The following is a 19,965-nucleotide window of genomic DNA, read 5'->3' as shown; positions in this document are numbered from 1 at the left end:
GGCCATTGAATCTGAAAATGACAAACCCTGAACAACATAAAACTATGCAAGTCACCACATCTGACTAAGATGTCATGATAACATCAGAGAAGCATTTATTTTACTGAAATGCCCCCCCCCCCCCCCCCCCCACTAAGTTGCTCTATTGTGCCTCAATACAGAGGAGTGGCTGGATCTGCGCTGACATGGCTGACATCATACCTCAATGACCGCTCCTACCAAGTGTCATGGAGAGGGACTCTGTCGGCCACCCGCCCCCTCCGGACGGGTGTCCCCCAGGGCTCGGTCCTAGGACCCCTTCTCTTCTCCCTCTACACTAAATCACTGGGTAACATTATCACATCTCATGGCTTCTCATATCATTGTTATGCCGATGATACTCAACTCTTCCTCTCCTTCCCTCCCTCAGATATCCACGTCTCTGAGCGGATCTCGGCCTGTCTGTCCGACATCTCCGCCTGGATGACGACCAACCACCTCAAACTGAACCTAAGCAAAACAGAATTGCTCCACCTGCCGGCCAAATCCTCCCCCCTGACCGACCTCTCCATCACAGTCGAGAATGCAGCTGTGACCGCGTCGCCGACCGCCAAGAACCTTGGTGTTGTCCTCGACGACCAGTTGAACTTCTCTGCTCACATCGCAGCGACAACCAGAACCTGCAGATTCCTCCTGAGCAACGTCAGAAGGATACGCCCCTTCCTGACAAAAGAAGCCACCCAACTCCTCGTCCAATCAACAGTCATCTCCCGCCTCGACTACTGCAACGCACTGCTAGCTGGCCTCCCGGCCACTGCCACCAAGCCTCTTCAACTCATTCAAAATGCAGCGGCCCGCCTGATCTCAAACCTACCGAAGTCAGCCCATGTCACCCCACTTCTTAGGGACCTGCACTGGCTCCCCATTGCTGCACGTATCCGCTTCAAGGCCCTCGACCTAGCATACCGTGCGGCAAAGGGAACCGCTCCCGCCTACCTCCGGTCAATGGTCTCTAACTACACACCCTCAAGACCCCTACGCTCTGCGTCTTCTGGCCGCCTCAGATCTACTCCTATCCAAGCTCCCGGAGGGTCATCAAAGAGAAGCCGCCTATTCTCAGTCCTTGCCCCACAATGGTGGAATGAACTACCCATCCCAGTTAGGACAGCCGAATCCCGTCCAATCTTTCGCCGTCGACTAAAGACTCACTTCTTCAACCATTATCTGAAATGATTAAAAAAAAAAAAAAAAAAAATCTAACCCCGACTAACCTTAATGTCATGCACTTGTCCTAATAAACTAACCTACACTGTAACACGCAACACTTTGATGAACATTGTTACTCAGCTGATAGAGTTATACCCTTCTTGCTGTCTTGTCGCACAGAACTTGTAAGTCGCTTTGGATAAAAGCGTCAGCTAAATGACTAAATGTAAATGTAAATGTACAGAGTCTAAAAAGGAAGAGGAATTCTTCCCCAGATACTGAATTATATCACAGTGACAAAACCTTTCGTAAAACAAGTGACCAATCAGATTTTAGCATGACATTTTAGTCAAACGTGGTGACTTTCTTCAGTCATGTGGTGTACCAGTGCACTGGAACCCTATGGCAGTGGTGAATCAGTCACATTCAGTCACTGTGAAAATAGTATGAAAACAGAAAGACTTTGATTTTTGTATCATGGCACGAATGATTTGGAACAAACATGTGAGAAACACTGGTGTGGTCCTTTAAGCTACATGTTGAAGGAGGCTCTTACCCACAAGATGCATCCAGGTGAGTAGAAAAAAAAAAAAAACATGAGGGCGGACAGTCATCAACAAAGAAGCACTGAAGGGACAAGACTCAACAGTGACACCAGAAAAACAATGTGGTCATGCGGCCCTCTACAGGGCACTTTAAGGACTGCATTGTGGTTCTCTTTTCTTCAGTTTCTCCTGACTCTTTGAAACACAATACCTGCTCTCATGTCCGTCTCAGGTATACATGTACCATGATTTGGTGCAATACACTTGTGACTCAACCAAATCAGCTGTTAACGTTACTTCAGTCTAAACTTCTACGTTTAATAATGACATAATCTCTTGATTGTTTTTTGTGAGGCCTGGCTATGTGATTTTGGTTGCTTAAAAGGAGGGTCCACGTTCTGCTGACAGGCAGCTGCTTTGACGAATTAGAGATGAGTGGGGGAGGCTAATCTTTTTCATACATTTTCATTCAACATTGCAACAGATTAAAACTTTCACCTGACTGTAAATTGAACCCTTCAGACAAAGAACCCTATTAAGTAAATTTGTAAAGTTTGTGGACAGCCCATGTATTTGCAATTATAAAGTCAAACCAATTCACAGTGTATTCAACCTCTATTGTGAAGGATTCAATTCAGAAACTTGTGGAATACGACCAAAGACACTGGAATAATACTGTTGACACAAAGAAAGAACAGCCTCTTCCTGTAAGCAACCAAATGATACCAGAATGCCCAGAAGGCTTCGAGCCCCTCGCGTCTTGCTTTTGTTCAGAGAATGCAGACTACAACAGTGGCTCTCAACCTGGGGGTCAGGACCACAGGGGGTAGATTATTTTTGGTTGTTCTTTGGTGTGATAATTCACCATTCTGTCTATGCTTTACAGCTGAAACTATTCAAGTTTTGCCTCGAGGCCTGATTTAACTTGGAGCGCACTGTGTTTCACACGGACGATAATTAGTGTGTTTCACACGGACGATAATTACTGTGTTTCACACAGACGATAATTACTGTGTTTCACACGGACGATAATTACTGTGTTTCACACGGACGATAATTACTGTGTTTCACACGGAATCAAGAAGAATGGGCGGCTGATGGCGCAGTGGGCAAGGCGCTCGCCTCTAACGCAGGAGACGCTGGGTTCGAGCCCAGCTCTCGGCGTTGCTACCGGCTGGCCGGTCGTTCATACTAACACAATTGGCAAGTGTTAGAGGGTGGGAAAGCCGGTGGGTGGGGATTTGATGTTGTGGACAGCGACTCCTACAGGTCGGTTTGGTGACGCCGGTGTGACGGAAGCAGGAAGTGAGGGGGGCAGCGTGAGCCTCCCACACGTTACTCCTCGCCACTGAGAGTTCGAGCTGCTGTGGCGAAAAGATGCGACAGGCTGCCTCCTCGTGTACCGGAGGGGACACGTGATGCAAGGCTTCTGTCCTCACTACAACCGACCTGTGGGAGGCATAGTCTAGCAACGCTCAAGACAGGGGAGGGAAGAATTGGATATATGCCCGCATTGATTGTGTAAAATACAATAATAAAATAGAATAAAATAGGAAAAAAAATAAAAATAAAAAAGATTATTGTGTTTCACACGGACGATAATTACTGTGTTTCACACGGACGATAATTACTGTTACACAGCGGACTGTGTTTCACATAGATAATTACTGTTACACAGCGCACTGTGTTTCACACAGATGATAATTACTGTTACACAGCGGACTGTGTTTCACACGGATGATAATTACTGTTACACAGCGGACTGTGTTTCACATAGATAATTACTGTTACACAGCGCACTGTTTCATACGGATGATAATTACTGTTACACAGCGGACTGTGTTTCACATAGATAATTACTGTTACACAGCGCACTGTTTCATACGGATGATAATTACTGTTACACAGCGGACTGTGTTTCACATAGATAATTACTGTTGCACCGCGCACTGTGTTTCATACGGATGATAATTACAGTTACACAGCGGACTGTGTTTCACACAGATGATAATTACTGTTACACAGCGCACTGTGTTTCACACAGATGATAATTACTGTTGCACAGCGAGCTGTGTTTCACACAGATGATAATTACTGTTGCACAGCGCGCTGTGTTTCACACGGACGATAATTACTGTTACACAGCGGCCTGTGTTTCACACGGACGATAATTGCTGTTACACAGCGGACTGTGTTTCACACAGATGATAAGTAAGGGATAATGTATAGCTACGAGGTCATTGTCGCAAAATAATTGACCGAAACGGAGTTTAAAATACCGAGCCGCCTCGGCGAGGTGTTTTAAACGTCAGTGAAGGTCAATTATTTTGCGATGATGACCGAGTATAGCTATACATTATCCCGCTTATTACATGGCTAACTTACTAACAATATACCTAATTCATTTGACAAATCCCAGTTGTTCTGTGGCTCTGTCAGCCCAAATAAAGTGATTATTATTATCGCGGGAAGCCTGGCAGGTGTGTCTGATTGGCTGCAATGAAACAGTGTGTGTCAGTGGGGCTTGATTACTCCAGCTGCGAAAAACAATAATCACCGGTGGTTATCGAAAAATAATTCACCGCTGTCGGGGGCTATTGACCAATCACAAGCAAGCATTTCGGCGAATGTGAAAACGCCATGTAATAATTACTGTTACACAACGGACTGTGTTTCACACGGATGATAATTACTGTTACACAGCGGACTGTGTTTCACATAGATAATTACTGTTGCACAGGCTAGCGCACTGTGTTTCATACGGATGATAATTACAGTTACACAGCGGACTGTGTTTCACAAGGACGATAATTACTGTTACACAGCGGACTGTGTTTCACACAGAGGATAATTACTGTTACACAGCGGACTGTGTTTCACACGGACAATAATTACTGTTACACAGCAGACTGTGTTTCACACAGACAATAATTACTGTTGCACAGCGCACTGTGTTTCACACGGACAATAATTACTGTTACACAGCAGACTGTGTTTCACACGGACAATAATTACTGTTGCACAGCGCACTGTGTTTCACACGGACAATAATTACTGTTACACAGCAGACTGTGTTTCACACGGACAATAATTACTGTTGCACAGCGCACTGTGTTTCACACGGACGATAATTACTGTTACACAGCGGACTGTGTTTCACACGGACGATAATTGCTGTTACACAGCGGACTGTGTTTCACACGGACAATAATTACTGTTACACAGCAGACTGTGTTTCACACGGACAATAATTACTGTTGCACAGCGCACCGTGTTTCACACGGACGATAATTACTGTTGCACAGCGCGCTTCTGCTGTGGAACACCAAAGAGGCTGGAACGTGAAATGGCGCGGATTGCAAATAGAGAAATTTGCGACGAATAAAAAGAGACGGGCCCGAGAAACTTGTCAAAGGTTTGGGAAAAGCAAAAGTAATTTGTTATCCGATTAATCGATGGAATAACAGGTAGAATACTCTTATTACTAAGATAATCGATAGCTGCAGCCCTAACTATGCTGGGGCATTCCTCTGTTTTTAGGGGTCACACATAGGGCTGGGTGATAATTCAATACAATAATTTATTGTTCTTTCAAAGGAATGATATTGCGATGAAACCCTGATATTGTGATACACAATTATGTTGTCTAAATTAATAACAAGTACAAACATTTCTCACAAAATGTATCTGAAATATTTGAGGGAATGTCATTTGAAAATTGCAGTTTTGTGTTCATGTCACACTTTACATTACTATGCAGTTCAATGAGATTAACATCAACTGGAATTGTATAACCTGTGACTTCACACACATTAGCAGATACCATGATAATATATTGATAGAGGAAAAGTCCTTGTGATTATGGTGATAATGATTTCTTCCATATCGGCCGGTCCTTGTCACGGATCTAACAGGTTGAGAACCACTAGTTTACAAACCCCCCACCACAGCTCAAGTTCCTCACCACTGATGTTGAGGTCATAGTCTCCGGCCGTGATCACGTTGGCCACGCCCCCTTCTGCCGGCTGGCATGACAACACCACCTCGTTGAGCAGCTTGCGCTGGGCGAGGCTGAGGGCTCCGGAGGCGGGGCTGGGCCGCGTCACCATGTTGTTGACGCTGATGCGCAGGTTCTTGACGGCCTGCACCTGGTTGTTGGGGTCCCGTATGTGTCCTGAGGACAAAGACAGGAGAGGGAGCATACATCTCAATACCCCGTTTTCAATTTAACAATCCCGTCCAGACTTGAAACCCTCTATACTGATAGATTATTTATATAAATATGTTTTTTCCACCAAATTGTTCAATAAACTACTGAAAATTGCATGGCAGCATCTGTACACCTGTACTCTCATTGAGAATGCACGCAGGGCTCCAGACTGCAATGAAAATGGTTGCATATGCGACCATTTTTTTTTGGAGTGTGTGCAATAGGGCTGAACGATTCATCGATTTTAAATAGAAATGTGAAATTATGAGATTAGCAAATCGCAAGACCTGCGATTTTGGATACGTTATACAGCAAGTCTGATTCAAGGTTTTTTCTTGCGTGCCAGTCATGCTCACCAATCAGAAGTGCTGTGCTCTACATGTACCAGCCATTGCCCACTAGGGTTGGGTACCTTTCACATTGGAACCAATACCGGTAAATCAAATCAAATTTATTTGTAAGGCCCGATGACAACACACGTTAACACATTCCCGGCCATTGGGGGCCGTCTAATCTCACTCTATAAGGCCAGCATTTCAAAACAGACTTGCATTGTGCGCGAGGCTGTTTGTAGAGCTAAATCTATACTTTATAGCAGGGGTCAGCAACCTTTTTGACATGGAGTGCCTGTTTGAAATATAGTTGTAACTAGTGTGCCTCAACAATATTCCATGCATCGTAGGGCTGACCTTCGAAGCTTTTTTTGGCAATCGAAGCTTCGGGGCCGAGCTTCGATTTTAATTCGAAGCTTCGATTTTTTTTTTTTTTTTTATCTTATGTTGTGGGACTTGTACAGCACTTTCATAAACTTTGTTGTTTTTAAATGTGCTCTATAAATAAAGTGGGTTGGATTAATTAATTAAGTAGCCCCTTTCGTGACTGACGCATCCAACAAGGTTTCACTCGGCTGTGTGATTTAATTCAAGGTGGATCGCTGTTGTCGTTTGAACAACTTCAGATTTCATGGGAACTACCAATCCCCCAAATCAAGAATGTTTAAGATGAATGAAGTAAGATTTTGATTATTTGAAATATGGCCTGTGTAGACTAAACTATGCACAGAATTATGTCAGTCTACAAGGTCCGGATTCTACATGGTCCGGCAATGTAGACCTTGTAGACTCCACTACAGACCAATCATCAGTGAATGTTCATGCATTTTTAAGAAGGGCAACTTCCACAAAAAAACAAAGAACTCACCAAAACATCTCAGTAGCACCTTATCTAAATTTTATTTCCTATTTTGTTTATTCATCCCAGTATCTTTCTTTCTTATGTGTGGAATTCTACAAGGCATGTAGGTGTATATGTATTTGAGGATGATATCCTTCAAACAGGCAATAGTGATGATATAATTTGGGCAGTGCTGAGCTGGGTTACTTTCCTCCAGTGTATTTGTCCCCCGGCCCCACCCAATGGCCCCATGCGCGCGCGCGCACACACACACACACACACACACACACACACACACACACACACACATTTAGTCATTTAGCTGACGCTTTTATCCAAAGCGACTTACAAGTTCTGTACGACAAGACAGCAAGAAGGGTACAACTCTATCAGCTGAGTAACAATGTTTATCAAAGTGTTGCGTGTTACAGTGTAGGTTAGTTTATTAGGAAAAGTGCATGACAGTATGGTTAGATTTTTTTTTTTTTTTTAATCATTTCAGATAATGGTTGAAGAAGTGAGTCTTTAGTCGACGGCGAAAGATTGGACGGGATTCGGCTGTCCTAACTGGGATGGGTAGTTCAACTTCTCACACACACACACACACACACGCACACACACAAATCGAAGTAAAAAAAAATTATTAAAAAATAATTAGACACATAGCCATCATTTAAGATATAGTTTATGCATTCGCAAATATAGACTGAGGCTGAGGAGCTTGGCGCGGCTCATGCGCATGCGTAAGCGATAACTGGGGCGTGCTAGCGTAGGGTCACGTGGGCTTAGTGGCCAATCAGAGGAACCCGGAAACCGAACAGCGTTGTAGAAGGCATAGACGCGGGCCGGACACGTCTTCTTTAACTCATTCAGCGCCAATGACGAAAAAAGTCAGGTTAACTCGCCAACCGTTCAGCGCCAATCACGAGAAAAGTCGGGTTTTAATCGCTATTTCTTTTATTCGCTATTGCCATTCATAATCCATCGGGGCAGGCTGTGCATACTGTTCTGAATGTGTCTGAGCTGGCAGACAGTGCGGCTATTGCACTCCATTTGAAACGATGTAGTTTGTTTTCTGGGCCGAGCTGAGCCGTGCGGGCAGGGTTTAAATACTCCGGCAGGACGAGCGTTTACAACGATACATCTACGAGGCTGCCCACCCCCCCCCCCCTCCTTCATATGCAATGTCAAACAACGTGGGACAGACCTCCGCGACCAGTATTTGGAATGGCGATCAAATTGGATTATTTTTTTCGCATTACATCAGAGACAAGGTAAGGACACTATATATATCCAATCTTGCGTTTATCTGAGATTTTTTTCTCCCGCGATCGAAGCTGTCTGTGTGGACTGTGTGTGGTAGCTGTTTACCGTTGGTGGCAGGAGGGGGGGGGGGGGGGGGGGGGAGCGCCACGCTCCAGGGCCCATTTCATGGGTGCATGAGGGAGGATAATAACGATAATCTAGCGTTGATTTCAGGAAGATTCGATAATCAGGCGAAAAATTACAACATGATAACTGGATTTCACTAAAGGGCTATTATCGCGTCTTTTCCTGGGATTACTAAGAATCACCCAAACTATACTCATATTCAAAACGGTATAAAACGGAAATGTACGGATGAAAAAACAATCTGTTTATTGCATGTTGACCAGAAGCAACTAACTGACAATCTACGGTGTTATTAGATCCATGGCTATAATATTTCATATATTTTAAGCACTCGCAAGTTTCGCAGTCTCCCCATTGACTTACAGCGATGGCGTTCTACCCAGAAGGTAAACAGCGACCCCTGGCGCTGAATGAGTTAAACAAGTCAAGAAGAAACATCACAATAAATCAAGAACAAAACAAAAACACCATAAAGTCAAATTTCTTTTAAATAAATGCAACACTCCCAGACATACCCCACGCGAAGGTAAGGGAAAACTCACTAAAACCTAGCAATAGGAAAAAATGCACCACAGGCAATGTGGAGGAGAGAAACATTAGAGGGGCCATTCAAGGGGGGATCTCCCTTCTTAGATGTCGGTGATAGCAGTGTTGCAATAAAACAGGCAAAACAGTTGGTAAGCATGCATTCATAGTCATATGTAATGAAACACATAAGTGCATGCAATAGCAACTGAACATTTTGAAAGATTTAACAATAGAGCTGATGGCGGATCTTAGACAAACGAAACACTTATGAAATATTGTAAGGAGTCATAGGCTTTATAAAAGCAGCACAATGAACACAAATCTGTCAGTGCCGAGTCCGACCTCATCTTAAACAACAAACAGCATTGCTTGTTGTAGTTAACAAAGAGAGGCAGAGTTAATGAGGCATATGACGTTCGTTGCATTTTGCAGGTGGGAGGGGGGATAAATCAAATTTAAAAAAAGATATATATATATTTTAATATATTCGAATATTATTTTCCCGTTCAAATCCCATGCCCATCGAACGAAGTAGTACCGACGTGATTCGGTCGACTCTGTACCCTTAAAAGTACCTGATTCGGTACCCATCCCTATTGCTCACCAATCAGAAGTAGCCCAAGGTAGCTATGTATACACTCAACAACAGCATGTCATACTCGTGTGTGAAGACGTTACAGCAGGGCTCTAGAGTGCCCTGTATGCCCACGATGTGGTAAAATCCTAAATTAATGTTAGCTGCTAGGGTTGGGTACCTTTCACATTTAAACCGATACCGGTACCCAACGGTACCTTTTTTCTGTACTTTAGTCTCTAAAAATGTAAACTACCTACCTCAGTTGTAAAAAGAAATTCCAAACTTCAAATAATTTATTATCATTATTATTCATTTAGAACAATTTGTTAATATATACTGTATATAATATATTATATTGCAGCGAGCGTTGTCTGCATCTAGCTTTGTAAAGTGTAACAACACTTGCGACCGTTTTTGGCTTGCCATTGCCCCGACTGCTTTGTTGTTGTCAAGTCAAATCCTAGGTAAGCTTGTATTGTGCGTGTGAACGTGCGGTGCGGCACACTTCATAGGTTTCGTTTTTCGCGGTTGTAGGATATATCATTAGATAGGAAATGACTTACTCAATCGGTGGGTCCGGTTAATAAGGTTTATTAGCCAGATAACACAACACCACAACAACAACAGCACCTATGAGCAGACTCAAGTCCCGCCACCCCTACAACAAGGTGGCACAAGAGATGCTCCGTTCCACCACTGAGGACCTATCCAGAAATGGATGGCTGGCGGCAGCCTGGAAGAGAGAGTGGGAGAGTGCTGGGCCAACCCGTATCCACCACTACATCTGGGATCCAGGAGATGGCGCCACAGGAGACGATCTTCCACGCCGGCAATGGGTTCTGCTGAACCGTTTAAGATCTGGGGTTGGTCGCTTTAAAGCATCATTAAAGAAGTGGGGCCTGGCAGACAGCGCTGCATGTGAGTGTGGAGACCCTGAGCAGACTGTTGACCACATCCTGACCATCTGCCCCCTATACAAACCACCCTCGGAAGCCAGCCTCTTTGATGTGGGACCAGAGTTAAGGGCATGGCTACAAGATACAGAGTTGGACCTCTGACGTTACACGAAAGAAGAAGAGCGTCTGTCTGGTAATCAGAGGGTCCCCAGGTTCGATTCCGGCAACGTGTTAACCCCCAACTCAGGGAACAAAATAAGCACCCGCCAAGCGCCAATGGCATGTAAATTTACTCTTTTGCTGGTAAATTATGGAGGCTACTCGCCACCCTGGCGTGTACAAAAATTGGGAGCCAACTTTCTGAATTTTCATAAAATAAATTGCTTCTGTGTCAGCAGTCGCTTCTATACGTAACGTGTCTGTGTGTCCGTTCGTAGCATGAGAGGAGTGCACTGCTTACTTCAAATTGTATGCAGTGATGAATAGGGGTGGGACAATACATCGATCCAGATCGATATATCGATCTATTATCAATAATAAAATAGGATCGATGCAACGTAAAAAGATCGATTCATATTGCGATACTGTTATTTAGAAAATCCGGCGACGGCGACGTCATCACCCCGCGCCCAGTGTTGTGAAACTCCGTTTAACATCAACAGCAGTAGCGTCTAGAGCGTCACTAGAGCAAGACTAGTGTGCCTATTCTGTGACCCAAAACATGTCCCTGCTGTTTTATTCTGCAACGGGTCCAATGCATCTAACCTGCTTTGCAATCCTCGCCACTCCATTATGCCCACGTCGCGTTAAAGATCGAAGATAACCAGGGGAGGAAATTAGGCCACTTTACTCGCCAATTGCGAGTATTTTTTACGTTTGGCGAGTAATTCATGAAGAGCACTCGCCAGTCTGGCGAGTACTAGTAATTACAAAACAAAAAAATCATTCTGCAATCTGCTGATTCGCTCACTGGCACAAACCGAACTCTGACTCCCCCCTTGATTCCTCCCATTTGCGCCACATAATAATCAGACCATAACCAATGAACATCATCGTTGTACAGATGCGCTCTAAGCTCCTCCAATGAACACTCGTTTTCTAGAAGATGCCGCCCATCTAGGGGAAGTGGACAGACCACTGCGCGCAGACCTACAAACTCCTGCCACCGGCAGCCGGCTTGACAACGTAGACAAACTTACAAAAACACATGAGTGGATGAAAATAATTGCATGTAGAGTCGTCGCTTTCGGATATCAGTGCGGTCTGACATGGGGGCGAACAACAGCACGCGACGCGTCTCCTTCGAGTCGGATGAGAATGACAAGTCAACCGGCATTAGCCGGCTAGCTACCTAGCATGTAACAAGCTACCATAACGCGCATTCAACATAGTGGACGAGGACGACTATACTGAGCGGCTTTGCTTAAATGCAGCCGAGTGACATTTTATGATTACCGAGTTTCCCCCCATATCACCACTCGCCCATATGCCCTTCACAACGGTGATGTTGTCATACTTGGCATTCAGAATACACCTGCTGAACCCCTAGCGTTGTCGATTCGGTTCCAATGTATTGTCATCTTACAGCACAAGTACAGTACAACCAGAATACATTTGGCATACAACCAGAGTGCAAATGTAACAAGTCAAGTTCAAGTTGTTTTATTTAGCTATTACATTACAGTGAAATGCTTGGTTCTTTCACTGCCCAACCCAGTATTGATTGATTGAAAACTTTATTAACAGATTGCAGAATGGGTACAATACAGTACAGCTCAATACACACAATTGTTAAGGGGATGCAGACCAGAGAAGGACTTTAGTCTTGTTTACATCAGGGTCCCCCATTTCAGTCCTGTTTGCTTAATGCCTTGTCCACTTCCTCCACACTCCAATATGTTATGATGAATTGAAAATGGGGGACCCTGATGTAAACAAGACGAAAGTCTTTCTCTGGTCTGCATCCCCTTAACAATTGTATGTATTGAACTGTACTGTACCCATTCTGCAATCTGTTAATAAACTTTTCAATCAATCAATCCCTTCAACCCTGCTCCTGTCAAACCTGCTCTTTCCATTCCCTCCATCATGTCCCCCCTTTCTGATGAATATTTCCTGCACTTAAGAGTCAGACACACATTCCTAGTAGTTGAGCTGTGATGAATGAAAACTTTATTTAACAGATTGCAGAATGGGTACAGTACAGTACGGCTCAATACATGCAATTGTTAAGGGGATGCAGACCAGAGAAAGACTTTCGTCTTGTTTACATCAGGGTCCCCCATTTTCAATTCATTTTCAATTCATCATTCAGTATAACCTAGACCAGCCCAACCCAGCATCTTTCACTGCCCAGTTCAGCCCAACCCAGTCCAGAATAGTTCCCTCTTTCATGTTAATATGTGATTTAATGATGTAATATTTTGAAGAGTAGAGACAGTGTGATTAATTTACTATGATTGAAAATCAATTTAGACGAAGACGTACAAAGAAGTAATTATCACAATTAGCGATTTTTTTTGTCTGGTAAAAAATCTATTTGGCTGGTAAAAAAAATCAGATACCCGCCAGTTGGCTGGTAAGCCAAAAAGTTAGTTTCCTCCCCTGAAGATAACGTTACGTTAGCGTAAGCTAACAAGCTAACCCAGAGCCATAGGCAGAGAGAAGTGGGCACTGGGAAGGAGGGTGCATTCTCGGGATAGCCCCACTAACAGGATCTGGCCGGTACTGCACCTTAATACAGCTCTGACAGTGAATAGGATATTAATATCGAGAAAAAAAAGAAAAACGAACCAAAAACAGTGAACAGGAGGAAAACAATATTGTTTTTCATTTAAATGTCTGGAAGAGCTCAAAAATAAAAATGTCAAATGATATTTCCATTGCCTTTTTTTTTGTTGATTTAAATGTTACTGATTGTGTTAAATGGGCATATAATATCGTCTCATATCGATCGCAGGCACCTGAATCGAATCGTATCATATCGTATCGTGGCAGACTGTGTGATATCGGATAATATCGTATCGTTGTCCAAAGAATCGATATCGTATCGTATCGTGATGAAACTGGTGATTCCCACCCCTAGTGATGAACGGTCTTTCCCAGTGGAACACAAGTTACTTAACGTTACAAAGGTCGTTGTTTCAACAAACGTATTCACAAAATTGATTACCATCCAAACGTTATTGAAGACTCCTGTGACCAGTAAGTAGGTACTACATACGTCTCAACTTTTATTAACAATTTTTTACCGGAGCAATATGCGCAAATGTTCTACGTTATATGCGTAAATGTCCGCTTTGTGTCTAAAGTCATGTCTCGACAGTGTGTGTGCACACTGCAACATAGCTGCAGTTAGTCGCTTGTTCACCAACAATCTCAACATTTGCATCCTAGACATTTTCAACAAGTCAAAGAAAGACAAATATTAGCACAGAACCGGATGACTGTTCTGCTAGCTAGCAATAACAACAATAATACTTCCGGTCGGGGGGTTTCAAAATAAAAGAGCGAAGTCTAAAACACAGAAACCTTTTTTTAAATGAAAACGAAAAACATCGGTTCCGTCTCTGTGTGGATGTACACACAATTGTCTATACACGCAGAAGCATACTGGTAGTACAACGGTGATCAGAATGCATGTTGCCAACGCAATTTGACGTGACGGTCTCGAGTTGCTACTGGATAGAACAGAATGGTAGCCAACACTTATGATTTGTGATTGATTAATATTGTTTTTGAGAAAGAGTATTTGAATACTCGTTCGGAAACACCAAGGAGTATTTAAAGCCTGTAAAATGGTATTCGGGACAGCCCTACCCTAAATATATATGTTTTAATTAAGGCTGTCAAAGTTAACGCAGTATTAACGCGCTATCGCCCGATTCTATTAACGCCACTTTTTTTCTTTTAACTCACGATTAACTTTTAAGATTTATTTTTATTTTTTACTAGACTTCACTCAGGTGTATTATTGATGCTCTCATTGATACTATGTTTGTTTCTGAAGTGTGTGTGTGGGTGTGTGTGTGTGTGTGTGTGTGTGTGTGTGTGTGTGTGTGTGTGTGTGTGTGAGAGAGAGATAGAGAGAGAGGGGGGTGAGAGAGATGAGGAAGGGACAAGAGAGAAAGAGAGCTGGGAGAGTGTGTATGTGAGAGAGAGAGGGGGGGGGGGTGTGATTACTCAGCCCTTGTGTGGGTGAATGTAACAAGTTCCTAACGTTTTCTTTCCCCTATTATTTCATGCATTGCACACTTTATTCATTGTTTTAAATTATTATTTTGTTTTAAGTTATTTTGTGCATCACTCTGTTTTGAATTTGATGCAAATTTGCAATGCATGATTAGGGATGTCCGATATTGGCATTAAAATGGGAGAAAATAACGGTATCGGTTTAAAAAATAAAAATAAAAAATTACATTTCTATAACCTTTATTTACCCAGGCAAGCAAGTAAGAACAAATTCTGATTTTATTTATTGTCAAAAGTATGCATAATGTTGTGTTAATTCCACAACAAGATATATGTAATGTTAATTACCTGAAATTATTCAGTTTTGCATATATCGGTATCAGTATCTGAAATTAAGAGTTGGACAATATCGGTATAGGTAAAAAAGCCAATATCGAGCATCCCTACATGAGGGTCATCCTTTTGTGTTAAATGGCTGCATAAAGCAAGCATTTGTTGACTCGCATGTTGATAAGAGTATTAAAACTTGGAACTTGAAAAAGATCTGTTTAAGTAGAAAGAAAGAAAAAATGCGATTAATTTGCGATTAATCGCGAGTTAACTATGGACAATCATGCGATTAATCGAGTTAAATATTTTAATCGATTGACAGCACTAGTTTTAATAAATTATCTGCATTTTAAACTATTAACGCTGACTCATTCCTTCAGTCCACTCAAAAGTATGCTAATATTACATATATATATTGTTTATGATATTAATTGAAAATTGCATATGAGAGTATATAGTAATAATAACACATGGCGATATACTAAAAAAAAATTAAAATCGCAAATCTTAAAGAAAATAAAAAAAATAAAAAATTATTTAACCAGGAAGTCCCATTGAGATACAAGATCGGTTTGGGAGAGGGAGGTAAGGGGTTTTAGATTGTGTGTTGTGAAGTTTAGACTTCAGAGAGGGAGAGTAAAGTACAGAAAAAAAAGGTACCGTTGGGTACCGGTATCGATTCCCAGGTAAAAAGAAAAAATGTCAGGCTCGGTGTCCCGAAAAGACCCACCGCGTAGGCCAGATGCAAGCCGCATTTTACAATAAACCTCTGTGGGGCTGCTTAAAAAAAATATTATAATCAGTCAGAAAAATCGCAATTATATTATTTCCCAAAATCGTGCAGGCCTAGTGTGTGTATGAGCTTGAAAAGTGATGCAGAGCTTGCTCTATTTCTGCCATGTATCGTCTATGACAACTGGTTTAGAATCCTACCAGTGAAACAGGAACTGAAACCAATTGTATTCTAAATGTCTAGAATCTAAACACTTTCTAAACACACACATTCTGCTTCCACTTCTACATTATTCAACAACAGTCACCAACACAGCTTGTGACCAGGATGCTCATTTGAATCCGCACACCAGGTGTAGCCCCTTCGTATCTTTGGAAATGGTGTTTATTTGGAGATACTATTCCAAAAATACTGTTCAATATTTGGTTCCCCTGTGTCGTGGCATCCATAGGGGGGTTGCTCCGTGGTCCATTACCTTGTTGTAGAATTGCTACTGTACTACTTTGTGTAGTGTTGTGGTGGTTGTAAATTGATTAATGGTCTGGTTTTTCCACATTATTAACTTTTGTGGAACAATACTAGGCTGAGGGTTTTCACACGGAGGTTGTCAGAAGACACCAAGTGTCAAAGTAAAAGCTTGGTGGTAATCTTTTACTTTGAAATGGTCCGACCTCCCCACATGCCTGTACCTAGCTGTTATCAGCAGAGTATTGAACTTAATACTAGTCTAGACCAAGTTAATACTAGAAGAAAAACCAGACCATTAATCCTGAAATTACAACCACCACAACACTACACAGAGTAGTAGCAATTCTACAACAATGTAATGGACCAAAGAGCAACCCCCCTATGGACCCAGCAACAACGTGCAAGCTAGTGCTACACAGGGGAAACAAGTATTGAACAGTAGCTTTGGTAAATGGTGCATTTATATAGAGCTTTTATCCAAAGCGCTTTACAATTTGTTACTCACATTCACCCATTCACTCACACTGACGGTGGAGGCAACCATGCAAGGTGCCAAACTGCTCATCGGGAGCAATTAGGGGTTAAGTGTCTTGCTCAAGGACACTTCGACATGCTGCCTGGGAGGAGCGGGAATCGAACCGGGAACCTTCATCTTTTAGATAATGCTAAGGTAACAAAATGTTCACGGTAACGCATGTACTATCCATGCTCCACAGCTTCCAGATTCCTTGTGGAATTTCAGAGAGGGATTTCAGAGCAAGATTTCAAAGCGACAGTGGCTCAGGAGGTAGAGCAGTCGTCTGGTAATCCGGAGGTTCCCGGTTCAATTCCCGCTCCTCCCGGGCAGCGTGTCGAAGTGTCCTTGTAAAGTTCAATTGAAACAACGAGTACTGATCGATTACTCTCACTCCAAAGCAACACCTGGTGTGGGGATTCAAATGAGCATCCTGGTCACAAGCTCTGTGTTGGTGACTGTTGTTGAAAAACGTAGAAGTGGAAGCAGAATTTTAATGATGAGCATCAGCAGACTGTGTGGAGTTAGACCACCGTTTATCCCAGTGGTCATATATTTGAACTGTGTTAGGTTCTAGACATTAGAATGCAAGTGGGTTCAGTGCTTGGTTCACTGGTAGGATTATATCACTAGGCAATCACTAGGTATAGCCTAAGTTATACCAGGCAGGTATAAGACATACGGTACATGAATGAATGAATGAATGAAAACTTTATTTAACAGATTGCAGAATGGGTACAATACAGTACGGCTCAATACATACAATTGTTAAGGGGATGCAGACCTGAGAAAGACGTTTGTCTTGTTTCCATCAGGGTCCCCCATTTTCAATTCATATATCTGTGGTTGTGCTGGGTACTACCTCTCCAGTGTGAATGTGTTTCAATGTAAACCTCCTGGCCTTTTGATGTAAATAGCAATGTGTTCTAAGCCAATTTACCTGGTTAAAGAAATTAGTAAAGAAATGTGTAGGTCTGCATACCAGTATCTCTAAGCCAGCTAGGGCCAAGGCATTTTAATGCATCCCTCCAACAGTGTGTTAACTAGCACTAAGATCTACTCAAGGTCTTTAATCCATAGTGGTTGGAGTAGTCCTTATAGCCAAGCAGTTCTGTCACACAACTCAGCCAAATGAAAAGAGTGTTCAACGAGCCGACATAGCTTAGAAAACAAGACAATATAATGAGTCTCAGCTAGGTTAGCAACCAGTATTTGACCCAAGGCCTTGGTAAAAACATTTAATAAGCAAGCAACAACAATGACAGCCAAAGAAAGCACTACACACATATAAGCTAACTTTAGCTGGATAGCCTACAGTAGGTGGGACTTTGGGCCTCTGCCATGGCTGAAACCCAAGAGCATTAACGTCAGTTAACAAGCTAACTGGCTAAATGTCTCCTAGATAGAAGACGAGTGACAAAGGTAGACTGCTCGGGTGTCAGTCGGTCCTCTCGGATGACACGTCGTTGGTAGAGTGGAAAGAAGGCAGAAAGTAGGGCCCCAGGGTTAACCAGCTACTAGCCTTCTTCCTGTCACTGGCAACCAGCACAGAGCCACAGTCAGTCTACTAACCTACCGCTAGCATGCTAGTCAGGCGAGCTAATACCTAGCTAAGCCAATAGTCTACTAACTAACCTACTGCTAGCATGTTAGCCGGGCTAGCTAATACATAGCTACAGTCAGTCAGTAGTCTACTAACATACCGCTAGCATGCTACCCAGGCACTACTGACTAGCTAGCTAGGTATTAGCCAACCTGGGTGAGTGTATATTTTCCCTAACGAAATTTCACTTCCGCGTTCGGGATGCGCGATCTGATTGGCCACTGACGTTGAGAGAAAATGTCAGTGGCCAATCAGATCGCGCATCCTGAACGCGGAAGTGAAAGTCCGTTAGGGAAAAGATACACGCAGCCAGGCTAGCTAATACCTAGCTACGGCTAAGTTGCTAGCTGGTAGCAGCACAACAACAACATGCAAACATAATAGGATGTTAAAAAGTCGAACATGGGGGGGGGGGTCGGGTTATGGTTAGTGGAGGTACAGCCTCTTACCCTCTGAGGTTAACCGGCAGAAGGGCCTCAGCAGCTCCGCGAAATTCAGGTTGTTTTTGCGAGTGACTTTCTCCGCATCTTCGCTGCACAGGACGGCCACCATCGGGACGAACGAGTCCTGGATGAACTCCTGCACCGACTGAACGCACTGCGCCATCACGGTCTCTGCGCCAGAGAGGAGGACCGACTGGTAGATGTGTCTGTTGTTGTTCTTTATCTGGTATTGTTGAAAATCTTAAACCACCACTTGAGTTGAAAAACAACTCCCTTTTACTGTCAGCGGACAACAGCCATGTTGAATTCTACAGTTTCCCTGCTGATCGACTCGCTTCCCGTGGAGTAGTTTGAGGTGATCACGTGACGCCCAGGGTGACAGCCCAGCCCCGCCCAGCCTCCTGGACCGTGGGATCTAGGAGTGATTGTAATTATTTTCTTATTATTTTTTTGTATCCTTTTATTTCGTTTTTTGTATAAAGCACTTTGAGCTGCAATCTGTATGAATGGTGCTATATAAATAACGTTATTATTATTCTACATTTATTTTAACTTAAATTAAAAATATATATTTTAAGACTTCTAAAGAATGTCATGTTTTTAGACATAATATCTATATTATTCAAATGGGAGCTAAATATATTATACTTTATTATTATATTACATTATATTATATAACATTACATTATATTATTTATATTATTCAAATGGCCCTCAAATATGATCCGTTGTGATGTCACAGTATGATGTCACAGTATGATGTCATAATCAGAAAAATGAATTTAGTTAACAATACATCTTTTAATAATACCTTTAATAATAAATGAATATTTTCCAAACTGTATGGTACCCTGTAAAGTTCCTCTAGCCATTTTTATATACAACTATATACCTACATATGCACATATATACATTTATATATACATACATACACATACATACTGCCAGTTATCAAACCCCTTCTTCATCTCTGTACCTCTGTAAAACCATTTTACTGTATTTTATGATATATGATGATGATGATGATGATGATGATGATGATGATGATGACAACAATGGTGACGACGAAGAAGGAGAAAGTGATTTTCATAGTTTTTTCTTCTTCGTCATCATCATCACCACCATCACCATCACCACCACCCACTGGCATCAGCAGCCTCCCTCTGTTTATCCCTGT

The 19,965-nt window shown here is 42.6% G+C and overlaps 1 protein-coding gene across 4 annotated transcripts in view; it reads right to left on the bottom strand.

Annotated features, from left to right (window-relative positions):
* trappc8 (trafficking protein particle complex subunit 8) overlaps window positions 1–19,082 on the bottom strand; it is a 97,254-nt gene extending 78,172 nt beyond the window's left edge. For all 4 annotated transcript variants that reach the window (XM_084308989.1, XM_084308991.1, XM_084308990.1 and 1 more), the window contains exons 1-2: window positions 18,795–19,082; window positions 5,695–5,904 (exon numbers count right to left, since the gene is read on the bottom strand). In XM_084308989.1, coding sequence (XP_084165115.1) covers window positions 5,695–5,904; window positions 18,795–18,951 — 367 coding nt within the window. In that variant the 5' untranslated portion in view covers window positions 18,952–19,082. The remainder of the gene's footprint in view (window positions 1–5,694; window positions 5,905–18,794) is intronic.
* Window positions 19,083–19,965: the final 883 nt, after the last annotated feature.

Source organism: Notolepis coatsorum (genome assembly GCF_963971535.1).
Source record: "Notolepis coatsorum genome assembly, chromosome: 2".
In the NCBI taxonomy this organism is placed as follows: domain Eukaryota; kingdom Metazoa; phylum Chordata; class Actinopteri; order Aulopiformes; family Paralepididae; genus Notolepis; species Notolepis coatsorum.
The sequence above is the reverse complement of the archived record's forward strand: the minus strand, read 5'-3'. Positions and strand labels throughout refer to the sequence as shown.